This window comes from Sander vitreus, chromosome 16 (assembly GCF_031162955.1).
Source record: "Sander vitreus isolate 19-12246 chromosome 16, sanVit1, whole genome shotgun sequence".
In the NCBI taxonomy this organism is placed as follows: Eukaryota; Metazoa; Chordata; class Actinopteri; order Perciformes; family Percidae; genus Sander; species Sander vitreus.
Genome location: NC_135870.1, coordinates 7,559,947 through 7,586,000, shown reverse-complemented (window position 1 = coordinate 7,586,000; position 26,054 = coordinate 7,559,947). Strand labels below are relative to the sequence as shown.

Sequence of the window (26,054 nt, the reverse complement as noted above, 5' to 3'; positions counted from 1 at the left end):
TGAAATGTCTTCGGGCGTTTTTCAGTTGCTTTTTATGCAGAGTTTCCTGTGGAACGCAGGAATTGGATGGACAATCCCAAACCGGAATTCCTGTGAGTGTTTGGCGCTGATAAAACCCCTCTCCTGCACAAACACTCTCCATCCTGCTCAAACCGCTCCGCGGATCTGATTTTGAAGCATTTTTGTGTTCCCATTGTGGTGCAGGCATCTTGAAGTAGGCCTTCTCACCTCATGGCCTTCTGCTGCCTTTCCAGTCCAGAGAAAAAACACAGGAATCATCAGTACTGGAAGGTTATTTTGTACTGAACATTACACTTAGGTTAATATAACACCAACCAACTTAACTGCTATTTCAAATGTAAGCTGAGGGCACAATGGGAGCTCATATAGGCTCGATCATGTTTACAGTGGTTGGGTCACTGTGAGATCAAATCTGTCAAATTGCAGCTTGTTAAAGCCAAATAAGATAAGAAAGAAGTTTTCGTTTTCCTCCTTCTGCTTGTGTGCTTCTGTTGTAGCTCAATGGGAGGAATGGTAAATCTGTATTTGTCACTCATTCACGCTATAGCAATGTTTGGTGACTTGTAAAACACATGCTCAAGCTTTTAAAAAATGTTTGTGTTGATCCTGAAGTGAGCCTGTGACAGATTTAATCAATTTATTTCTTCATGTGGTTAGAATACTTCTTCAAAAAAAAAGAAAATCATCTAAAACAGTTTTGGGATTGAGAAAACAATCTTACAACAAGGTCCATTTAATACTGTTGTGGAGAACAGAGCAGCTGCTAAATGAACCTTGTGGTTCTTTGTACTTTAACTGTACTTTAAACCTCAAATTTGAAATCTATTGTCCTCCCTGAATTCCTTGGCCCGATGAAGACTTTACAGAATTGAAACATTTTAGTAATTAAGCAGTAAAATAACCCAGAATTCCTGCTCACTTTATTCACGATTTGGTCCTCAGACCCTCACAGTGTGCTAGGTTTTTTGCAGAAGTTTATGATCTGACGCGCCTGTCCATTAGACTTTGTTGGGTGCAAGAACTTGGTACTACATTTGAACTATCAAATGACCTCTTATGAGGCCCGCTTTTTTCATGTCTCCTAGCCTTGTAAGGGTTTTGTCTTTTCGGATGGGGTCGTGCCTGGCTTCAGATGGAGTAGCTCATGTAAGCCTTTCGGTAGTGATACAGTAGATGACATCATGTATTAAGACATACATTAAAGATGAGCTTGACTGAGCTCAGTCTGACAACCAGGACTTATTTGTCATTCTAAGCATGTGCAGAACCGGACCATATATTTACACGGTTGTGTGTGTGTGTGCGTGTGCGCGCGCACATGTGTGTGTGTGTGTGTGTGTGTGTGTGTTTTTCAGAGGGCATGAACCAGCACTCTACTTAAATGGAACTGAGCATGGACTGCTTCTACCTTACATTTATGATAAGAAATAAAAAATAAAAAATTCAATTGCTGAAGAGTTTTTAGCTTTAAGCCTTCTGTCAATGTTCATTTAAGTGCCTATAAAAACTAAATGTATGATCTGACCCTCCCTGCATACATAGAAGTATTTTCTCTGCGATAACAAATAGGCTACGTGCTGAGGCACCATGGGAACACTTCAGTTTGGGGTCGCAGGTGATTCAACCACATACCGTCAAGGCTGATCACTCAGAGGGGGCGCATTAGAATATAGGATGCAAAGTGTGTGTGTGTGTGTGTGTGTGTGTGTGTGTGTGTGTGTGTGTGTGTAAGAGAGACCGAAGTGGGAGGGTATTTCTTTTTAAGGAACTCTTTTCATTCTTTGAAATCAAGACTTGGCCGACACAAGCAAAGTTTTGCAGTCTGTGTTCCAGATTTGTCCCAGAGAAGATGCGGGAGGGGGAGGAAACTGAAGCAAAGCAGCACTTCCTTTTTGAGAGGAAACAGGAAAAGACTGCGGGAGCGAGATTCTGGAGGCTGCTCCCTTGGAACAATAAAAATTTCACTTTGACAGGAAACGGATCTGCGTCAAAGAGGGCTTGAATTTTTTTTGCTAAAGGGCTGTAGCGTTGACCCTGGATGGGGCATGAACAAGAGGGCAGCTGTGCCCAACAATAACTCTAAAAAAGTAAAAATTTGGAGTACGTGCAATACATTTTAACAGATTTCAAGTATGTAGATTGGTGTGGAAGGGATACATCTGTATGAATGCATAGAAGGCGAGTAACATCCAAACCTTTCCAATAAATGTGAGAGGTGAAAGCTAGAGGACATAATCCAGATTTTAATATCTCCATGTACAATAGTCTGTGTACAGGGAGGAGGGCTTTTGTTGTTGTTGTGTTGTTGTTGTGTTGTTGTGTGTGTGTGTGTGTGTGTGTGTGTGCGTGTGCGCGTCTCGCTTTGATTGATCACTTCAGCTCACAGACATACCAATCTTCGGGATGAGAGAGCGTTCCTCTGGCAGGAGACTAGTAGAATATAAAGGAAAAAAAACAATATTGAATGAGTTGGTCTAACCATGAGCCTTCAGAGCACCTTCACTGCTCCTTGGTAAAGTTTCTACAAGTCTTTTTTAGCTCTAATCGAGGGATTTGCGTCATTGTTGTATTCATCAAACCGCTCTGTGAGCCCACATGCCCGGAGTGAGAGGAAGCATCTGCATTGCTTTATGTTTTCCATTCTAGTTTTTCCTTTAAATTGTCACCCCTCTGTATAATGTATAGTAATGTCAAGTACATTTTAGCCTTAAAGGGCTTCACAATCTGTACAACATATGATGCCCTCTATCCTTAGACCATTGGTATCCATACAGGACAAACTCCTCCAAAAAAAACCTTAAAGAGAAAACAAACGGAAAAACCAGAGGAAGAGCAAAAGTGGAGGGATCCCTTCATTGGGACGGACATTCGACAAGTGTCATATACAGAGTAGGCAGATAACAACAATACAATATATAACTTTACAAAACAAGTAATATATGGCACATAATAGAAACAACTTAAAGTTGAACTGAAATTCAAATTCAGTTAAATCAGTATATGCTTCAGAAATATTACAAAAAATATATTACAGAAATAGCACCCCCACCAGTGGGTGTAAATGTTTACCAACTGACAATGTAATTACTTGTACAGTAATTTGTTTGGTGCAACATCTGGGTGGGCAAAACCTGGCAAAACACTGTAAATACTCAGTGATTTCACTTTAATTCCACAAAGGCTATTAAAGCTGTAGTGCGAAGTTTCTGTCTCCCCCGTGAGGAATTCTAGTGACTCCAAGTTGTGCTTCGAATAAATCAAAATTTTCCAAGTGGAACACAAACTAAATAACACAATGGCTCATCCCAAATTGTTTGTTGTAAACTAAAGGGACACACAATTTAAATTGCTAAACAAGTGATTGCTAACTTTATGTGGGCTTGTTAAAAAAAAAAAAAAAGAAGGAAAAACAACTCAATGTTTGTAGGATATACGATATGATGTTCTTCAGTCAGTAGCGCACCGCATAAGTTGGAAGCCCCGACAGAAGCCCCAGATCGGAGGCAAATCAACGTTGGCTCGCAAATTGGCGCTCAAGCGCGATGTGTAGACTGTTCAAAAACGAGAGCCAAGAGGCTCGCTGATACCTCGCAGACACATTCCAGATATCTAGCAGGCTAAGTATCTGGAGCTGTCGGGGAGCTACAGCCAATGAGAGCAGAAGATTGGGTTGATGGGAAACCTGGGGGAGGGGTCACTTGCAACAGTAGGAACTTTACCAAAGTTGTTGTTGCACCTAGAAAAAAAACAGACTAAAAAGATTAACGCTTGTGTTGTCTTCCCGTCGACCGTGCAACTTTTTGTTTTTCTGGGTAAAAATGTAAACTCTTTTTTTTCAATGTTTTGGTCGTCTTTTTCAACACTTTTGCTTTTCCATGGAGGTTTTTGTCACTTTTTTTCAATTTTTTTTGTCACTTTTCTCAAAGTTTTTCGTTTTGTATTCACCTTTTGACATTTTTGTGGGGGTTTTTTCCCACGTTTTTGAAGCTTTTTCCGACATTTTTATCACTTTTTTCAATGTTCTTTTATAATTTTTTTCTCCAAATGCTATAAAATTGAATAAAACTTGTGAAGAGCGTTGTAGGGACAACGACGTGTGCCAACGACAACACCCCGTAACCCTTCTTGTCTTTTTTTTCCTTTGTTTTATCGCTGCAAATCAGCCACCAGCAACTTGGAACTTTTCAAAAATCTGTCTTGCGCATGGTATTACTTTATGTCCCTCGTCACTTCTCGCGTGTTTTCGTGACAAAATGTAGTTTGGAGACTAGACTCGGGGATTCCTCCCGGTTAAAGATCTTGTAGTGTGTGACCCCCTGTCCCCCTGTCGCTGGTCAGTCAGGATGTCTGATAACAAGACGGCAAGTTGTGTAGTGTGAATAGTAGAGCGATGCGATGACTTTAAAAGTATTTTAGTGGGGCTTAAGTTGCCACGCAACCACTGTCCACGCCCACCTAGGGCCTTGAAACATAGACACAAATGTGTCCAAAAATGGAGGAAACATTTGCACAATAGCTTTAGTATCAGTATAATTTCTATTTCCCTCCACTGAAAGTTGTAGAAGTTGTTTTTTTCCCTTTGTCTCCTTCTTTGAGTTTGAATCAGTGTTGTGTGCCAGTGTTTTACGGTCAAGATTAAGTCATCACCACAAATGGCAGAGTGTAAGTCAGCAGAATGAACAATGTTTTACATAACTGCAGCTTTCAGAGATCCAATACTTTAATATGGTTATAACATGCGTTGCCGCCTAGACTAAGTGAAGTCAGGCTTAATGTTGTGTGATTGTGTTTGTGGTTTACTGTAGAACAGGCAGAGATGGGTATGGCGATATGGAGACTCGCTGCAGTTGTACAGCAACGTTACCACATTTCCCCTCAGTTCCTTCATTTTTGGAATTCATATTCATTCATTCATTAAGTTGAAATGCCAAATTACTATTGTGTCAGATCTGCTCAACTTTGCTGAAACGAGACCAGAAAGGAACGAGACCAGAGGTGTAGAATGTGTCTCAGCTCTGTAGGATGTCCATTCTGAGCAGCCAAACAGGACATCCTGTTGTCCAAGTCCTGCCACCAATACCATCAGTCCCCTGTCCCCCTTAGCATCAGACAAAGCCAAGGCATGCTCTCATCCAAAGTCCTCCTGGAATTGAAAATACTTTGTGCTGGTGGTCCTGGCACTTCCTGTGCTCCACTTCAGCCACTTCAAAATACATAATTCAAAACTGATGCTGTGGAATTCCCAACCAAAAAATAACCCTGACTAATTTTGTCCTATGTGCTTATTTAATATGTGAGTACATGTTGTGTACATGTAATGTCCCTTTAAATGGCCTCTCCATACAGTATTTCCGTCCTCCTGCTGCCAGCTCTCCTTGTCAGTCTGTCATCAACAGTGTAGAGAGATTAGGCAGTTTGTCGACATTCCACCAAACTCTGTGTCTCAGAAACACATGTGAGTCTGATTGGCTTATTTACCATAGTAATCAAATTCTCCTTCTCTGAGGCTAATGTTTGGAACAGTGGCCGTGTCCACTGTGGTCCAACGTCTCCCAAGTTTTTTTTTTTTGAGGCCGCGAGAGTGTTGAGCTGCCACACTAATCCTGAAATATTTTCTCCAGCCTGTTCCACAATGATTTAATGTTCTGTTCCCGCACAAATATTTATTGCCTAGTCGCTGAAATGTCACAGCAATGAAGGCTTTTACATATAGAGTAATATAATATTGTTTGGCTATGAAATTCGTCATAGTGTTGCCAACTTTAATTATGGCTTGTCAGCAGCAGTATTTGGCATTCTACTGTTTTGTGTGTTGTTTGCGTGAGCGGTATCCTTAGATCTGCTCTGTGGATTAGTATCCAACTTTTGCAGAAATAGACTTAAACGTGGAAGTGATACTGGCATGAGAACTTTATTCATCTCAAGACTGGTTAAAAAGACATGAAACAAATGTATTTTTCATAAATATGAACTCTGTTAACATCTAATTGAATATGTTTGACGTAAAAGTGCTGTGCTGATTAAGATTTTTAAAAGGGTTCAACTTACTGGTCGTTCTGTAGGAAGAGTCTGGATTACTAATGTCATTAGGATACATCATCTTCAAACCATGAATGGTAATTTGTTATGTAGGCTATGTGCAGTACACTCAGCACTTTATCGATTTCTATTATTTTATTTTGTCTCTCTTTATCGTACTTTGTCATCTTTATTCAGTTCTTATTTCAAATATTTTTCTTGTTGTATACTTCTGGATCTTGTTGTGCTCCCTCTGTCATTGATGTCTGTCAGTATGAATGTGTGTAGGCTATACATTTCACTGGACTGTAGAAACTGAATTGCCCTTCGGGGATAAATAAAGCTACCTGTATCTGAATGTTGAGGCCACATTTTGTGCCAGTTCATGCAGTAGATATAGAGATATTTCACTGGATAAGAGATATGAAATAAGTACTCTTCACTGCTCATTTATCCCTATATGGCCCTTTTAACCACTGATGGATTCCCTCCATCCTCAACAGTGCATTCTTGGTAAACTGACCTACTAACTTGTCTGTCAATAAGTGATGCTCTTCCTGCAGCCACATAAGAAGCCCTGCCAGTCAATGTTATAGATTGTTGATGCATCCCAATGTGGTGCAGCTCTGTTGTCCACACTGCTGAATACAGGGATACTACATCAAAAGGGACTGAGTGGCATCAGGGTGGAGCAGAGAGCCGGAAGGTTTTTTGTTCAGCTGGGCAGCCATCTGTTCCAGAGTTGTCCTCTGGGAGAGTACAGGTCCATTAAGACCAAGACCACCCAACACATCTATAGCTTCCTCCCAAGAAGTAAGACTCAACTTTGTACTAACTTGCCAATAAAACAGCGATGTACAAGCATGCTTTATTCATATTTAGCTTTTTTTGTTTTTACAAAAGTCTCTGCAACATTTGAATTAGGGATTCAAACAACGGTTGTTTAATTTGATTATTCCATCAATTGTTTTTTTCATTTCTCGGCTAATTGTTTATTCAATTAAATATCAGAAGAAAGTGAAACATCCCCGTTATATTATCTCCCAAGGCAGCAAATGTTCACATTTGCAAAACAGAATTTTTAGTCACATAGCAGCATTGATCTGGGGATGATAATGTCGATCGGTCAGTCAACCACTTTGGTCCAGATTGAAATAAATATAGATAAATGGATATTTGTTGAATGTCTAAATTTGTCTCAAATGTCTTTGTAATTGGAGAATGAATATTAAAAACTGTTTAAAAAAAGTTATTTTTTTACACATTACAACATTATTGCATTGAAATTCCTTTTAAAGTAATAATCTTAAAACGGTATTGTCTCCTACTTGGCTTTAACACTGTCCCTTCAGCAGATCTTTTTTTGCTCCCTCTCAGATGTCCGTGTAGTTTGAGAGAAAAGACATTTAATGGAACACGCACGAGAGTAACTGTCTGTCAGAAGAGCAGCATGACTTCTTGTGATGATGAGAGGTTTATAAGAATCCAGCTCTGTGAGTGTGTAAGAGAACGCACCCTGCTCTTTCTGTCAGGTTATGACTTGATTCTCATTGATGTTTGTGATTTTTGCCTTAGCGTGGACTACCACGGCTTGTGTGGAGAGTGAAGCTGTATAATGAAGTACAGTACTGTTTGAATTGTTGTATTTAGAGGAACTATCAGTGGGCCACAGGCAGGGAATACCAGCCCAATGCCGTTAGTTTCTTCTAAGGTTTTAATGATGGGTTCATTAAAAAGGTATCTAGCTCACTAACTAAGCACAGATGGCTGAGAAGCCGTTATGGTCTATCAGACAGAAACTCTGAGATTTATGCCAAACCACAGCTGAACCCCGGGAATCTTGTGCAACACTCTCAACAGTAGAGCTATTTGATCTCCTGTCTGTCTACGGTTTTACATGAGATCCAAAGATCCACTGTCCCTGATATCCATTTAGTAGAAATGTGATTATTAACTGTAGTTATGGAGATCAAATCAAGGCAAATCAAAACTGACAGTTTGTTCAGCATTTCTGTAAGTGTGCTTGTTGGACTGAGGGGTAACCCAAGGGGCATCAGATACTGTATCTCCACAGATGGCAAAACATAACCATAGTTTTTTTTATTTTCCCCTCACAGTGTCAATCATTCTAATGAGAGAGCATGAAAATAGAAGTCATGACCTTCTTGACCAGCATGCATAGCAGCAAAATGCTTCAATAAACACAGCCTGACAAATGGGCCTCTCTCAGATGGGGGTTACAGCTACTGCACGCTGCTGCACATAGGCTTTATGAGGCAAGGCGCACTCATAACTATGTCAAAGACATTAGCAGTGGGGCCCTAATGTGCCCACAAAGTGCAAGTGGCATTGCCCCATCAACAGACTGTCTACAGATCAGCAGTACTGATGGCACTGAGGAGACAAGCATGGAGGAAAAGTAAGCACAGCAAGGGAAGGGTGATTAAACAAGGAAAGACTGGCTGAACTTGCGTGCAAGAAGCCAAACAAGCCATCAGCAAAACAATTGTTAGGTTGAAGTCGGTTCCTCTGTCATAAAAGATTTTTAGTACAAACCTTTGATGCCAGACTAAAAGCAGCCACATGCTGTGGCTCACAACGTGCCTGTGTTTATTATTATATTTACGGTGTCATTTTGTGTCGTAAAGAAATTGTTGGGCATTTTGGAAAATACGCTTTCTATGATTAGAGTTAGAAGAGAGGATTGATGCAACTCTCATGTCTGTAGGATAAATATTAAGCTTAAAGTAGAGATGCACCGATTACAATTTTCTAGGCCGATTCCGATTTTCTTTGAGTTAGGCCAGCCGATACCGATTTTAGCCGATTCCGATTTCATTTTTTCTAACCACTTTACAGCACACACAAATATTTATTTTCTATCTTTTCTTTAATAGAACATTTTGCACAGAACATAGAACATTTTTTGAACAGATAATGGATCACTATAAAATAGAACTATATAAAATGACTCCTGGTGTGGGAAATTCACACACATCTAAAGTGCAATGTTAGAACCATTTCCTTCTTTTCACATCCAATATCCAACAAAAAAAATGTGATTTTGGTTTTTGGTGTTGTCCCTCCACGCCCTGCTTTTTCCTTGCAGGTGCATATTGCAAACTTGTTACCTTCTGCACACACGCTGAAAGTACACGTCATTTTGTATTAACGGGGTAACAAGCCAAAAGTGGGTGGGAATTAATGTGCACATGTCTGAGAGCACATCAGACTGGATTTGGAAAAAGTTTGCTGTATTCCACTTCAAATCCCTCTGCTGCTGACTGCAGTTTCCTAGAGAGTCATTAGTGGGACTGAGGTCTTTTTGGAGAAAAATGGTGGATTTCCGGATGTCTGTCTGCAGAGAACTGGGCATCATTTAGATGTCTCCGGAGAGATGTACCCACTTACTTATAAAAGCCTGTAGACATACTGATGGTGCATGACTGACATCCTGTCTTCAGCAGCTACAATGGACGTGCTAGCAATTTGTAGCCAAATTAGGTTTAGTTTAAGGAGAACAAGTTAACAAATATGTGACTCATACATGTTACAGTACATATGACCTTGATAATACTTTATTGCACTGCACAGACCTATGCAACCCTAACGCACACATGTGCATACACAATTACACATGTACACACATACTTCTTTTTAAGGGTCAGTGTTTATGTGAGTGTGGGACTGCAGGGCTGAGACACACAAGGACAGGCCTGCCACAGGATGTGAGGAGGGTGTGGTGCTCGAGTTTATCATTCTCCCACAGACCCTGGGACACATACAGAATACAACACACACAGTTGTTAAGGAACCATTTGCATGTGATTGGGCTGCCTCAGTCTGACGACAGAGCATCTAAAATGCCACAGAGAGTAAAACGCATGCATTCTTGCTATGCCCTTTCCACAAACTCATTCATTCACACACACACACACACACACACACACACACACACACACACACACACACACACACATACACCTAGAGACGTTTTCCACCTCAGCGCAGAGGTTAATGAACTTGTTTTGAATTCCTTCACTTCTTGACAGGAACTACATTCCAAGCCTTGAAAATAGCGGCTAAAACAAAGAGGGGAAGTGATGTGAGCGCACTTCCTCTCAACTCCCCTCTGAATTTATCTCAATCCTGCACACTTGCTCACCCCTTGCCTCTCCGTTCGGCCCCACCCTCACCAACGCTAAGAAAAGCGTGCGAGATTTGCTGCCTCAACCTTTTTTCCACACACATCAGTTAGGTTAACCCCGCCATTTAACATCAAGCGAGCAACATCTTCCAATTGTTGCCCTTCTTTGATCCTCATTGTCTGAGACTTCACTCAGCCAAAGCCAGCCTGGTTGTGATTATCCGCCCTGTTTGGCCCAAACTTAAATTTCTCCTCGATCCTTTGACTTAAATGTAGATGCATCGGCGGTGAGAAGTGGAGGATACATCTGTAACATGTGTTGGCGTGTATTTTGCGCTTGATTCAATGCAAACCTGCTGTGACCTGTGACCTCTGATTCATATGGCATTCTGCCGCAGGGACTCTGGTGGGCAATGGCAGTTAGCAAAATGTATTTGGCAGAGCTGAACGAGGGGGTCTCACGTTGGGTTTGCTGTTCGCAAGGTCTGTACTTTCCCCTCGTCTGTTTATTTTGTCACGATTCATTTCAGTGTGACAAATGTTCATCATGCAAACGACTTCTTTTAGTAAAATATGCTAAACTTGGCTGTTTCCATAATGGAAAATATCAGTATTTCTTCCATCCCAGCCACTGTACAGGTACAGTTGGTTGACTGCATAATACATTTGTTACAGCATGAATGACGTTGTATTTTTTATTAATGTAAGTTATATAAGCATACGACTCTAATCTACAGTTTGAATGGATAGATATCATTTAGCAAGGCTAAAGCATGAGGCTTTTAATGTTGATGTAATGGTTCTGTAGGCAACATTAGAAGGGGAGTAAGGGGTGGGAGACAGGAAGCGCCATTTAGGTACTGGCTCAATCTCCAGAAGCAGATCTTCCGGCTGACGGGTGCTTCCCTGCGTTAACGCTACAATAACATATGAGTCTAGTGCGGGCTCATAGATGAGGAGATGAACAGGAGGGAAGGGTGGTCTGAAATGGGGATAAAAAAGGTTCAAAACCACGCTGTACAGGAGAGCAGTGGAATTAGAAATCTGTGATGTAAGAGAGCAGTTAAGCAAAGAAGGTGGTCTGTTTTGGCAGTAACACTGTCTGGTGATCTGTAGCTGTTCTGCTAACAGCGAAAAGGTGCAAAATAGATACCTTCTGTTGTGGTTTCTGCAGGGGAGAAACCTTTGCACAAAGAATTGTGTATGTGTAGTGAAAGAGAGATGATATGCACCACACTCTAGTCTATAATTCACCACAGGCTCGTCAACCCTGCCGCCAGTTTATTTTTGAAAATAACTCAAGAAAAATAAATTAAATTCTTCCTCGACCACACTGAGTCCGGATTAGGTTGCATTCAAGGACACAAAACAAGCCCCATGACTGGGTTTCCTGCTCCACGGATGCAAATATTCATGTTTCTGTCTCGCCGCCTCTTAATCATCCTCTTGGGTCTCTGTCATTGGCACCATCTGCACCATTTCCCAGCATGTAATGCATACACTAAAAAACACATCTCGCAAGCAGCAAAACCCTCAATGAAAAACGTAATGAAGTGCTGAAATCCCATACAGGGAAACCCCCCCTCAGTTCAATCATGTATGCACACACATTAATGTGAGTTCAGGTTTCCCCTCTCAGAAACTATATGAATGCCTGTTGCGTTTTGTGACTGGTGGTAAGATTTAAAGGCCGCTAATGTGTGGTACGATGACCTCCAGAGCGCCTACCCCGTCTGCTCATAGCCAAAGGAGCACGGTAAGGTTCCCCCCTTTTTAACAAGTCTCTGCAGACCCATCCGTCTTCCCAGAGAGCCTGTCAGTCTGTGCTCAGGGATTTATCAGCTTGATTAATGAACCGTCTCTCACATGAAAAGACACCATCAGAGGCTACCGGGCACAAAGGGGGCCTAACACGATTGTGGATGTCGCCGTCACACTCCACTGAACTAAACCATAACCTTCCCCACTCTAACAGTGGTGGGAAGTAACTAAGTACATTTACTCAAGTACTGTACTTACGTACAACTTTGAGGTACTTGGGTACTTTACTTGAGTGTTTCCATTTTCTGCTACTTTTTTATACTTACATACTCCATTACATCTCAGAGGGAAATATTGTACTTTTTACACCACTACATTTGTTTGATGATTTGTTGTTACTTTACATATTCAGATTATTAATACAAAATATAGTTCACTAATACATTTAAATGTATTAATATAGATTACTACCCAGCATTATGTTAAGTAATTAGAATGAGCTCCACATTCACCAGCTGCACCATTAAAGTGATGAACACATAATTTATTATAATCCAGTAATATATATTATTATGAAATGCATAATTCCAATTTGTATAATGATAACTTTTACTATTAGTACAAAGTATATTTTGATGCTAATACATTTGTAGTTGTGAATGCAGGTCTTTTACTTGTAACAGAGTATTTCTGCACTGTGTTGCTACTTTCACTTAAGTAAAAGATCTAGAGTATTTCTTTCACCACTGCCCAGTGATGCATAAAAAAAACAAAAAAAACATGTTTATGCTATCCTAGCCAGAGATTGACCGTAACCATATTTTATGGGGTGCCAAATGTAAAAGTTCGGTTACAATTTTTTAGCTGATACATTTTCAACATTTAGCTCACTTTCCTCACATTTAGCGCATTTTCCTCACATTTGAGACAGAAATTATATATATATATATATATATATATATATATGTATATATTTATATCTAAATCTTAAATATATATCTAAATATATCTAAATCTAAATCTTAAATATATATATATATATATATCTACATGTTAAATGTTAAATCTAAATGTTATATCTAAATGTGTCGCCAAGTGTAAAGCTGTAAATCCCCAAGGAAACCACGCCCACTGCAGTGGCTTCAAATCGCGCTGCACCCAGTGATGCCCCAGCAAGGGGTATCTCTGCTGTAGCCAGTGGGTACTTGGAAAGATTGTGGAGCAGTTTAACTAATCAAAATAATTGAATTATGATTGATTTAAAACAATATATCAGCAAAAAGCAGCTCAATACATATGTTAAAACATATAGCGAAGTAATCAATGGTAGAAAAAAAATAGCTAAAAGTGGCCTACTGACTTAGCTAACAGTTGAAATGATTAGCTAAAAGTAATGGATGACTTTTGAAACATTAACCACACTTCAAGTAAAAGGTCTAGTTAGTAGAATTTCTGACCAAACCAACCTAAATGTTTACAGTTCCATTGCATGAAAATGTAAGAATATTCACCTTAATATGATAAATAGTGTGAACACATTGAGAATTGATAGGGCGGGGTATGTGAGTTTATATGACAGGGCTGTGGAGGAACCTCAGACCAGAAGGGTTGGAAAGCACTGATCTACAGTATTTTATATTATTGACCGACCGCTATATTACAGACATGCCTTAATAGTTGTGTTAATCACAATACCGTTGTTTGAATTACATATCTCCGTGTGTGACGTTAGTCATCCTTCCCAGCAATCTAACATTAGCCCAGCATGGATAAAGTCCAGCTATGCATCCAACATATTCATCCGAACACAACTAAAATGTCACAATCCAGCCACTTGTAAGAAGTTTGTAATACTGGTTACATCGCTAGTTATCGTGTTTTATTACTCATAATTCTGTTTGCCAAGGCTATATTTTATTGGCTTGCAAAGTAGCTATCCGTTGCCAACGCTAACGTTAGCTAGCTAATTTATGTCAAAAAGCAGTAGCTAACTAATGTTACTGCCAAGATATGGTTTCATTGTAAGACAGTGTAAACACATGACAACACTTGACGAGTCTTACAACACCTCTCTGGTCTCTAGTGAAATCATATCTTGGCAGTAGTTAGCTAACGTTTCTGCTTTTTGAGATAAATTAGCGTTAGCAAAGGATAGCTCCTTCGCAAGTTAATATAGCAACATAATTCAGGTTAATAAAATACGGTAATGTAACCAAAGTATTGAAAACTACTTGCATGTGGCTATAGTGTGACAGGCCTACTGCTGTTCAGTCTCGCATTGCGAGACCTAGCTAACTTAGCTAGTTACAGTGCTGCGAGGCCTGTTCAGATGACATGTCGGCTGCAGTGTGTGAGGTAGATTGCTTGTGAAGGATGTCAAACACCCAAGGAGATATGAGTCAAACAAAACAATGGCATTATAGTACACACAAATATTAGGACATTTCTTTCACTGTTCAATCAGCAGTCTGTGTTTGTGACTCCTTCTCTCTGCACAGCGTGTGTGAGCAAAAGGTTGCAGATGGCTTTAGCAACCTCTTGCTCTCTGTCTTCGTCAGAAAACTTAAAGCAATTAACTCTTATCTCACAGCTGAGCCTTTGGTACCTATCAAATCCCTCAGTGCCTCTTCACAGCTTTTTGTGTGTGTGTGTGTGTGTGTGTGTGTGTGTGTGTGTGTGTGTGTGTGTGTGTGTGTGTGTGCTGAGAGTACTTATCTGTGTGAGACAGTTCCTCTACCTGAGCAGACCACATGAAAATCCTCTTTGGTTCTGGTATTTGATGTAATATTTCTTTCTTTTTTTATCAACTATTTGTGCTGGAGGAGGATAAAACAGTTGGATGGGTTTCTCGCAATGTGGCAACCCAAAAGAAGTTCTTAGAAATGCATTTTTACGGATCTATTTAGTATTAATACATTATTTATTAAACATTAAAAAAGATATTAACTCTAACAGCAGAAAAGATAAAATGGTACTAAAATGTGAATGTGCATTATTAAGAATAGTCTAATTTACACCGCAGCTGCTTGGGTATTGAAACATTTTGAATATTATAATATTATAAAATAAAATTCTGACTATAATTAATAATATTTGTAATGATAATAAGTCAAGAAGTTAGGATTAAATGTTAAAAGCTATTATTATGCTCCAGTGGTGGAGAACTACTTTAATGTACTGTGTTGTCCGTTCATTTTATGAAACGTTATACCACATTTCAGAGGTAAATATTGTACAACATGTAATATTACTCTCTAATGTAAGACAACATTGGAATGCCATTTATTAATTTGAACATTAATTTGGTTATCAGAAATAATCCTAATAATAATGTGTAATAATAACTCTTCTTTCAGCTCTGTTTTGGTCTCCACCAATTCCTGTAGGACATATTTGGCTTTATAGCTGCTATATGCTCCATTATGTTCACCAGCTCTTTTTAGTGATAATTATGTCGTCCACTTTCCAGTTGTTAAACTCTGCTTTGTTCTGTCAGTAGCTGATAAAGGACAGCCGGTGGAACAGGTGGGTGTAAAACAAGCCTTGTGTTTGTTTGTTTTCTCACCCCCACCTGCTGTTGCTTCCTCCTTTCATTTATTTTGGGTTCCCCCCATTTCATCCTTCACTTTTCTGTCTGTGGCAGGTTGTTCCCAAGCCCCTCTCACAGCAGGGATTCACAGATGGCAGATAGTTACTTCACTCCTGCGTCTGATCCAGTTGTAGTTCTGCTTAATTCACATTGTTAGAAGTTACGTAACGATATAATCAAACATTCTGGTGATTACCTGGTTTGTTTGAATTGTAAGTTATCTTTCTTAATTTTTGTGGCCATTTTTTAACAGCAGAGACTCGTCTCTTGCCCTCAAGACACCTGTTTGAAGAATCTCTGACCCCGATTCATTGTGTTTGTTTAGCTTTTAGACCACAAGGACACTCTCACAAACACACACACAAGCAAACAAAGACTGAAAGAGACAACAAGAGAGTTACCTTGAAGGTCCCCACAGGTGTGTTTCGCTGGTTTGTCCCTGTCCTTTCACTGCTCCTATTCTTGATAAGACAGCCTTTTTGTCTCCGCTGTCACCTTCAAACACTCTTTGCCATCCTCGTTTGGTTTATAACTTTTGCTCATGCGACCTTACGGTGCCTCACAGACTAGAGTCATTCAAAGAAATCAAACACATTTATAATCTCTATTACATTTCCAAGCCTTACAACTAGCCAATAATAACGTTTTATATGCTTGTAATGCATTTCCTCATAGTATTTTTCTTTCATTGTGGTCATTGCCCATGAATTTTAAGTCAAATTTGTCATATTTTTAGGCATTTTAAAAAAATTATACCACTGTTCACCTTAAGGGCTTTCACAAACGGACTAGATTAGATCTCACCGACTTAAGGCTTGTTTTAGAGCTTGGTCTCTCAACCTGGAAGCAGAAGAGTGATTCATTTTCTTCCACAAATTATTATGTCCCAAAAGTGAAAAATTTATGGTTTTTTTTCTTCAAATTAAAGTTACAGAGGTTACAAGTCTTGTACAATATGTGTGTACAATGAGTGTTAACACAGTTGTCCATGTGGGTGAGTATGTGAGTATGTTCTATTGCAGTACCATTAATGTGTTTTGGCTTTGACCCAGCTTGAACCTTATACTGTAGCTCCCTCCATAAGATTGTCAGCCAAGCATGTCGGTCCTTTTCGTCAGCTTATTAGTTCACTGCAGGTTCCTTGGCTCAACTTCATATTTCTGTCGTAAACAGTGGAGTTGAATGTGTTTGCCAATAAGAAAGGTCCACTGTGGATATTATGCTGGTTGGTTCAAGGTTAATATTCTAAAACGACTTTAACATCAAGAGACATTTACATTATTTATACTGTTACAACAAATCTGCCAAACTGCAGATTCAGGTGATAATTCTCTGTAGGTTCAGCACTACAAGCGATCCCTTTCACATTGTTTCACATTGTAATATATATTGTAGCTATAAAACATATACTGAAAATAATTCAGTCTAGTCTGGGATTGCCTCCACATGGTGGCGGCTAGCACTGCATTAGCACCACCAATGGGAGGGACTCACGTGCACTCACATGCAGGCGAGGCCGGACTGGCTACCAAAAGAAAGAACAGAGAGGTTTGGATTATAACACACACATAGGGAGTGTGACTTTAATCTCCCCCTGAGGCACCATTACTTCACTATATCTTTACATAGCAAATATTTGTTTACTGCTATTTTGATGTTCTGAATGTTGAGTACAGCCCCTACAGGTAAAAGTGCAAAATGGCACACGGTAGAAACAAAATTAAATGTCCCTGTAACACACTGTAGCTCAGGAGTGTGTCACAGGTCACATGTATACATGTTTTCAGGATATAAAGAATCAATCTGTGAGAAAGCACTGTGAAAAACATTATATTGAGGTTTCAAGAACATTATCTAAGTCTAACTTTGGCCCTGCCTGCTCTGCCCGCTCCCCCCCCCTTAGTCTGGAGGTCGGCTGCGGGAAACGTTCACCACCTGAGAGAGGAGGAAGGCTGAGGCGGATGTTGGATATGAAATCACTTCCTGCTCAGGGTCTGAATATAGTCATGATGGGATACAGAGGGGATGTTTACATAGTGGACTGCAGGGGCTCCTGACACAATAGGGACAGCATGTTTGTTTGTGTGATTGTGCTGTAGAAATGTATTCTCTCTCTCTGTCTTCAAGTAGAGCTCCAGTAAGCTCTTTGTCGCTCTGTATTGTCCTGTTGCATGCTGGGAATGCTGTGTTCCCTGTTTTTGCTGTGGAGCATTCCGCTTTCTGCGGGGTGCAGCAGGAAACCCCTTGGAGGGCGAGCATTGCCTTGACTTTATTTGGCAGCCAAAACACATCTCGCTCATTTGAACACGCTGTTTTTGAATTACTTTTCATGCTGGTAGTACAGTAGTACAGATCTGAGAGCAGGTGTTCCCGGTTATCTGTGTCAAATGCACTCTTCCTTCCTCTCTGAGCTGTTTCTTGGCCTGTTTAATGGACTCCTTCTCTCACCTAGGCCACAGTCCATAAAGGATGAAATAACAAAACTGAGGGAAGACACAAACACACACATAGTTGGTTTCAATTCTCTTGGTGAATATGTATTTTCTCCAGTGTTTTGGGTGATTTGTGCCATATTTTAGATGGGTTAACGGGTCTACCCTGTAGTGAGGATCTAGTGGTACGCAAAACAAGATCCTTTAGTGACCACTATCCATTTCAGATAGCAGACTAAAAATAAACACTTTTATGACAATGGGTAACCTCTCTAGTATATTCAGTCACTCTGACTTCGCATAAAACACTTTTTTTTCTTAAACCTGCATTAACTGTTGTTTTTTTTTCCCCACTTGAGGGTAGCGCAGCATGGGCTCTTTAGTCGCTAAATGCTGATGAAAACCTGAAAGATGCAGTTGTTGCTATATTTACCAGCCGCATCAGTGACGCTGGTATTGTTTTACTGTATGTGTGTGTGTGTGCGTGTGTGCGTGTGCTTGTGTGTGTGTGTGTGTGTGTGTGTGTGTGTGTGTGTGTGTGTGTGTCATCAGGGCAAATTGTGATCCTGGAGACATGCGGGAACTAACACAGAAGCTGTTTTGAGTATTTCCCTAGTTGTTTATATTTCCATCTGTCTGTCTGTGGCCAGATTTTGTCATCTCGATAGCATCACAACTGTACAAGATGCAGTCACGAAACTTTACAGATGTGTAACTGAGAATGAAGGCCAAGTTCGAAGGTAAGGTAGGTGGAATTTTAAACTCCTGTCGATTTCTGAGGACTATGTTTAACAGCTCCTCAGATCTCTGCAGGGTAAATCCAGACAGCTAGCTAGACTATCTGTCCAATCTGAGTTTTCTGTTGCACGACTAAAAAAACTTTTGAACGTATACATTCCACCAAAACAAGTTCCTTCCCGAGGCTATTTTGCAGCGGCACCGTGGCTCTGTCAGGCACTTAGCGCCGCCCATGACAATTGTGATTGGTTTAAAGAAATGCCAATAAACCAGTGCAAGTTTTTCTCCCATCCCGGAATGCTGTGTGGACTAGCCAGACCCTCCTCCGCAGCGCTGTGGAGGAAGGTCTGGCAAAGCGAGACCACAGCTGGTGTGATCACTTCCTTTAAGGACCAGGGGCGTAATGAGGGGGCCAAATGGCCCCTGTGAGTGATATATTATTGTTATGACATTAGATTGTTAATACTGCTGCATCGAAGCGTAAACGGCAATTAACTATTGTAGCTGGTTGAGGTGGTGCTAGTTTTTTATTTATATACAGTTCAGTAGTCTAGTGTTTCCCAACTTAGGGATCGGGCCCCCTCCAAAGGGATGTTTCCTCTAATCGTTGCCCTACTTTGTGAAATGTTGGACAATTTGACCTGTTTGTGTAATTTAAAAAAATCCTCTGAGAGGTTTAGATGGGAAATTTATCTTTTGTGGAACTGCTAACAACTCATCAAAAACATGCAACGTGACAAGGGGCTCCAACTAGACATTGGTCACAAGATGAAAACCACAGATTGTCTATTTTATATTATATTTATCATATGTTGTTTTTTCATTAAATCTGAAAAGTTACTAGCAGGCCTAACTGTTAGAACATGTAAAAAGTAAATAAACAATAGTTCCTATTTCCCTGAAATGGAAATACTCAAGTACAAAACAAGTATTTAAAAAAATGCACAAAGGGCAGTACTTGAATAAATGTTACTTTTCACCACTGCCTATTTGATCCATTGTTGATATGAAAAACAGTTGATAAGAACAGCTTTAAAAAGGCAAGGAAGATCAACTCAGTGACTGACATTTATATTTACATTTTGGTCTTATATTGCATTCACTATTCATACTGTTGCCCATGAGCATGTCTGGTCTTACTTCTTATATTGCATGGCAACAAGAGCCAAAGGAAGATTACCATTGAACTGTTGCATCACATAACACTCTAAATACAACTTAGTCTGATGCATTTGGTGGGAAAACTAACAGTGTTAAAGACAGGAAATCAGAGTGGGAGGGGTGCTGACAGAGTCTAATTTTTTTAGAAAATGAATTAAAACATGCTTTTTTAATGATCACTGTACATGATTCAGTATTTTTCGGCGCCCAAGTATTGTGTCTATTTTTCTTGTAAATTCCATTACCCCAGTGGTTACTGTAATTTAGTTATTTGTGTGTTCAGCAATCTGCACTGCCCAAAAGACATTACTGTAAAAGGAAAAACCCGTTAACAGACAAAAGCAGTGAGCCCCACCTGGTGGTGTTAAGGGGTATAACAATTCAAAAACAAACAAGTAACTGCACTGCACAGTTTATATTATTATTATATTTTAACACATGGCATTCATTGCTATATATCTAACTTTTATCTATCTATCCTACCAATCAAGTCTCTGAACTCCTCCTAATCTTCTCTCTGCAGATCCTCTCATTGTTTACTTCACAGAATGTGCTTTGGCCCTGGTTTGATTCTTTTAAGTGGCCATCCAGTCCGAGCTGCCACAGGGTGGGGGTTAAGGCAAGGGTTAGATGAGGTGAACAGAGGGGGAGTAGGGGTCAGTGTGTGGTGGCAGTGCCCTCTGTTTATAGTGAGATTAGAGGTTGACCTGCCCCCTCAGTTTCCCCCTTTAATGCTCTAACTCCTCCACAAGTGCCCTCTCCAATTCTTTAACCACTGAATGAAACAGCACTGGAGAAATTAGTGGGAATAAAAGACCTCCACTCAGGTACATGATACAATTTTCCCACCTTAAACATCTTAAGACATCAAATTTTTTTCCAACATCCACAGTGAATAGACATTTTTACTCTGCAGGCAAAGTTATTTTTCCCCCACTTGATGATCATTGAGAAGATGCCCAGACTTCTCAGGCCCTAGAGTTAAGTAGAAGTAATTTGTCCAACACTTTAATTTAATGACCACTAGCTAGACGAAAGACTTTGTTTGGAAACAAGCCTTTTTTTCAAGCCAGTCATGTAAAGTCATGAAAGGAATAGTGCATAGAACCTCATTTAAAAGTTTGTTACTCCCGTAAAATTTCTTGGAAAAAACAAGATATCTGGTGTTTCAGAAAGTGCTTGCGCAGATTCTAACAGATAACACAGGAAAGTGCTTCAAGCAGGGACAACAGAGCGGGTGTAGGGCTGCTTTCAAGCCTTTTTTTCACAGCTTTCACAGCATTACCGAAGGTTGATATCAAATCCCTTCTTTCCCTCAGAGTTATCTGGGCCCATGGGGGAGTCTGGGCTTCGTCAGGAGTCACGGCCCCCTCGCTGTGCCTTTTCTCTTCCCCGAAGAGCCACCCTGAGGAACTTCAGGAAGAGCCCTGATCATGGAACACAAGGAACACACATCTGACCTCGTCCACACCAGGAAGGACACGCCGCCACAATGACAGGCTGGAGGAGAGGAAGGAAAACCACCAGCAGCAGCAGAAAACGAAGGTCCTTTGTTTGCCTTGTGCCTCAGGAGACAGTCTGCGTTGGCAGATTTACGACCACCATCCTGATCAGGAGTTAGCGCCACGGAGACTGGGAGTCCGAGTGCTATGGAGGGAGACGTATCTAGAGCCGGATTGGAATTTATCACTGCTCTTTACTTCACTTACTGAGTTTGTTTGAAGTGCTCATATTATGCTTTTTGGCTTTATTTGTGTTGTATATCTTTTTGTGCATGTTATAGGTTTACGAAGTGAAAAAGCCCAAAGTCCACCCCAAAGGAACTTACCATCTTCCAGAGAAAACACTCTTCACAAACTGCTCCAAACAGCTCTATTGTAGTCCAGCCTTTACTTCCGTGATGAACGTGTGTCACTTTGTAACACATGTTATAATGCTCACCTAGCTGCTAGCTTGGCACACTCTCATACTCTGCAACTGACTAGCTAGCAGTACTTACTTAGCAGTACTACTGTGCATGTGCGAAAGATGGAACAGAAGTGAGATGTCTCACTCTGTAGTTAAAACAGAGAGCTCAACACACAGGGTGAAAAGAGGAGCTGCAGCAATGTGCAGTATAACAAATATGTGGTGTTTTCTGAAAATTAAACCACGTAAACCTATTCTGGTAAAACCTCTAAATACAATTATGAACCTGAAAATGAGCATAATATGAGCACCTTAGAACATGGGTGACACCTTTTAAAATAGCAGTAACTACTTATAAGAGTCCGGAATTTATCATTTTACAGTATCCAATGTTTTCCCACAACAAAGCTGACCATTTAGCTTTTGCTCTGTCTCTTAATAAACATTTTATTATGTCCATGTATTGACTTCATATCCAGCTGTAAGATTACCTTCAAAACTGTTCTCAGTTACCATGTCACCATCCACATCCTATCCTCAAAGTGTGCCAAAAGCTATGAGAGCCAGCGGCTGCAGAGGCTGCAAAGAGGGTGAGGTACTGGAGGAAACCATTTGGTATGTATAAAGCCTCTCTGTCTCAGGCTTGTCTATTGTAAGAAAGCGTATGATTATGTTGTAAAAACATAGTCATGAAATAAAAGGGTTCCCAGAGAGGATGACCTTATGACACAAAGCAAAAAGAGTGCATTACCTCACATTGTCAAAATAACTACAGAAGATTTTGAGTCTGGCATTTCAAATATATGAAGTCATGTCAAGATTAAGCTGTTTAGCCCGATATCGCATACATTGTCTCAGTGGGCTTTTCCTGACACAGCCTAAGCTCTCTAAGAAGGCAAATTTCGCAAATATAACCAGGTCAAGAGTAATTGTTGGCCAGTACTGAATTAGAAATGTCAAAGCTACAATACAATGTTCCCTTATGCTTCTAGTGGACTTAAAACCTCTGGTTTAGTGGGACCTAAGGGTCTGACATGTATATATGCACACGCACAACTTCACTGTATGTTTTACTTTCTATAGAGGTCTATAATAGTGATCGAACCTAACACGTACTCGAATGAAAATTAGGCTAAAGAGAGGGCATTATTTCTCATTAAAGTCACAAACTCAACCTTACTTAACCCATTCAGTGTTCATGTTGGTTCATATCTGGCTCTTTAGGTGCATTCCTTTCACAAAACTGATCCAGAGGTATGCATTGCTTTCAGGATGCTGTTTAATTGATGGAGGCTTGAGGAGGACAATGCAGGTGTTGCAGTGGTGTAGTCTAATGTATTGTAGTGGGTATACTGCACTGTATAAATTGGTCAGAATCTGCCTTTTGGTGGGGGGGGGGTTGTAAAAATATGATCACATGACTGCCACAAGTACCATATGGCTTGAAGATGATGATTGAACAAGATATGCCTTTTTTTTTATCTCTTACACATGTAAACTGTATTTAGTAACTAAAAATGAGGATCACGATGATCAAGAAAGAGGAATGAGATAATCCTTTTGTTAAAGTCCAAATTTATTTATTTTGTCCACATAGAAACCCCCATATGCAGTGTCCAACTGCCCTCTACTGGCAAGTGTGATTTTGACCATGTTGAAAATGAGATGGTGGGCACCTATTATTTTCCGTTCCTACCCCACTCGTTATAAGCCAACCTGAGGCCTCTGAGGCTTGTTTGGCAACTTATGTTACCATACAGTAGGGACAGGTTGACAGCTCATCAAAAGTTGCTCAACCAGTTCAACTTGCGGAAGTTATCATTATTAAAAAGCTATCGGTCTGCTGAGTCTGTGAGGTCTTACCGTGTTTGGATTGTTTTACAAGATGAAATCAGCTGACTTCTGGAATTAAGAGGTTTTAATGATGAAAGCAGTACAAATATATTTCTTGTTACACATTATTTTTTTGTCCATTGTCCTGGTGAACACGTTTAATACCTTTACAAAAGTGATTGACGATGTCAAGAATCTGTGGGAGAAGATCTACACTCCGAGTGAAAGTTGTGATTCTGAATGGATATCCTTCAATGCAGAAGGTGAGTGTGTGAGGCATGTAAATGTAAAGACAGTTGTGCTGTGTATGTAGAGTTAGTTTCAAACCAACTTAAGGGACACACATCTGTAATTATCTACTTTTATGTACAGTCTAGAGCCCACATACTATACATACATACATGCAATTTAATCAACACCCTTAACAAAATGCCAATGCAACCTGACACTGGGAGCAATCTGAGGATGAAAGAGTAAAATGGTCAAAGAAAAGAGAAGTTGACGGGGAAAACAGGCAATAGACTTGTGACATTGTGGATGATTAAAAAGTAGACACAGTTAAAACACAGTGACATTCTTCTGTTTTAACTATGAATCCAATATGCCACTGTTTCTCCTCAGTTACAGCAGTGGATCAAAGGCAATGTCACAAACTGTGCACGCTCCATGTTTATCTTTGATGGGATGGACCAGATGCATCCTTGCTTGATTGACAGCATAAAGCCGTACCTGGGGTACCACAACAAACTGGATGGGGTTTCTTATCGGAAAGCCATCTTCATCCTTCTCAGGTGACAGGACAAATGCATTTGTCTGACCAATCAGATTTTTTATTATTATTTGGAAATCTGGGGGGAAAAAAAGAAAAACACAATAGTGACAAGATTCTGAGGAATTCAAATGTTTACGTAAACGGGGGATCACTGGGAGAGAGATGTTTTTCACAGTTTTACAAATTGTAATGTTGTCATAAAGGACTGGCATGAAGTATTTTATAAGTACATTATCTAAATTTAGTGATAGTGACTAGAGGTAGTATCAAATGACTTTCCCCCAGGGACTAGGAACGTTTAGGTTTATATTAAGTTCCGCGGACAGTTTTTACCCCACAAAGGTAACTTTAGCAGAAATGTCTTTGGGGTATAAACACTCTGGTGCCTGAGGAGCCAGAGAGATAAATATGTAGTTTTTATACTCTTCACAAAAATGTTGCACTGGGAAAAAGTTTGGAGGCAGCTGTTTGCAATTTGTTTTTTGGCTGATTTCCATGGTTTCTGCTAATCAAGACGTTTTTTCTATTGCCTTGTGGATTTGCTTATACTTTCGTCTTTCACCACTGCACTTGATGTGTTGAGGCAAAAAATCTCCGTGATGAAAATCCAACAGAGGAGTGACATAGAAACAGTACAGTGTAATACAGACATCAATACACTGCAGAGCACATTTTGCATTATTAACCATCACTTTCAGTGTTCTGAGATTTACTTGATAAGGACACAGAACTGCATTAAAATGCTGCTGTTGCTAGATAGAAACATATTTTATTAATGTCAGCCCAAGGTTTTAATTTTCATTTGTTTATTGTCCTGTTTATTTCATGTACTTTGGGTATGTCATTCTATTGTATCCACTACACTGTCATTAAATCAATGCTTAAAGACCCTGTTTATGCATAGCAGCAATATTATGTATTGTTTAATAGATGGTGAATGTAAATGTGATACCAATAAGGATAATTGTAATGTGTTTACTGTTTCTGATCTTCGTTCTAGCAATGCTGGAGGGGAGAGCATCACACAGACAGCTTTAGATTTTTGGAAAGCAGGACGAGATCGAGAAGAAATCGAGCTAAACGATCTGGAAACAGTGCTCTCTTCATCAGCATTCAACAGCAACAATAGTGAGTAGACTTTTTTTGTCACACAGACAAATATTCAATTCTTCTACTTTGATTTCTTTGCCCACTACTGCTGGTATCTCTTAATCTTCTTCCTGTAGATGGCTTGTGGCAGTCAGGTTTGATTACTAAAAACCTGGTGGACTTCTTCGTCCCGTTCCTGCCTCTGGAGTACCGGCACATCGTCCAGTGTGTCATGGCTGAGATGAAAGCCACAGGACTTCATCCAGACCAGAACGTGGCAGACAAAGTGGCCAAAGATTTGTTGTATTTCCCTAAATCTGACAAAGTGTTCTCTGTCAGTGGCTGCAAGATGATATGTTCAAGACATCACATCTACACCTAATGCTAACATCTGATGGATGCATATGATTATTATGTGCACTTTTTTTAATCAAAGAAAACACTTTCAGCCAAATAATTGAGGAGAAGAAGTCAATATTGTAAATAAATATCCTTACATTGGACTGGAATAATTATCCCTTTAAATGTACAATCTACCTGTTTGTTTAGCTGGTGGGTGTGTGTCCATGTTTGTCCAGGGCAGGG

The 26,054-nt window shown here is 40.0% G+C and overlaps 1 protein-coding gene and 1 long non-coding RNA gene across 2 annotated transcripts; both read left to right on the top strand.

Moving 5' to 3' along the window:
* The first annotated feature begins 1 nt into the window (after nucleotide 1).
* Nucleotides 2–22,232, top strand: LOC144531197 (uncharacterized). Its single transcript, XR_013503199.1, has 2 exons — nucleotides 2–92; nucleotides 21,187–22,232. It is a non-coding gene; the product is annotated as an uncharacterized LOC144531197 (long non-coding RNA).
* A 1,350-nt stretch (nucleotides 22,233–23,582) lies between these two features.
* LOC144531196 (torsin-1B-like) lies at nucleotides 23,583–25,972 on the top strand. The gene is made up of 4 exons (XM_078271193.1): nucleotides 23,583–23,871; nucleotides 24,230–24,399; nucleotides 25,381–25,508; nucleotides 25,607–25,972. Exons 1-4 carry the CDS (start codon nucleotides 23,794–23,796, stop codon nucleotides 25,849–25,851), a joined length of 621 nt encoding a protein of 206 aa, XP_078127319.1. The 5' UTR covers nucleotides 23,583–23,793; the 3' UTR covers nucleotides 25,852–25,972.
* The last annotated feature ends 82 nt before the right edge of the window (nucleotides 25,973–26,054 follow it).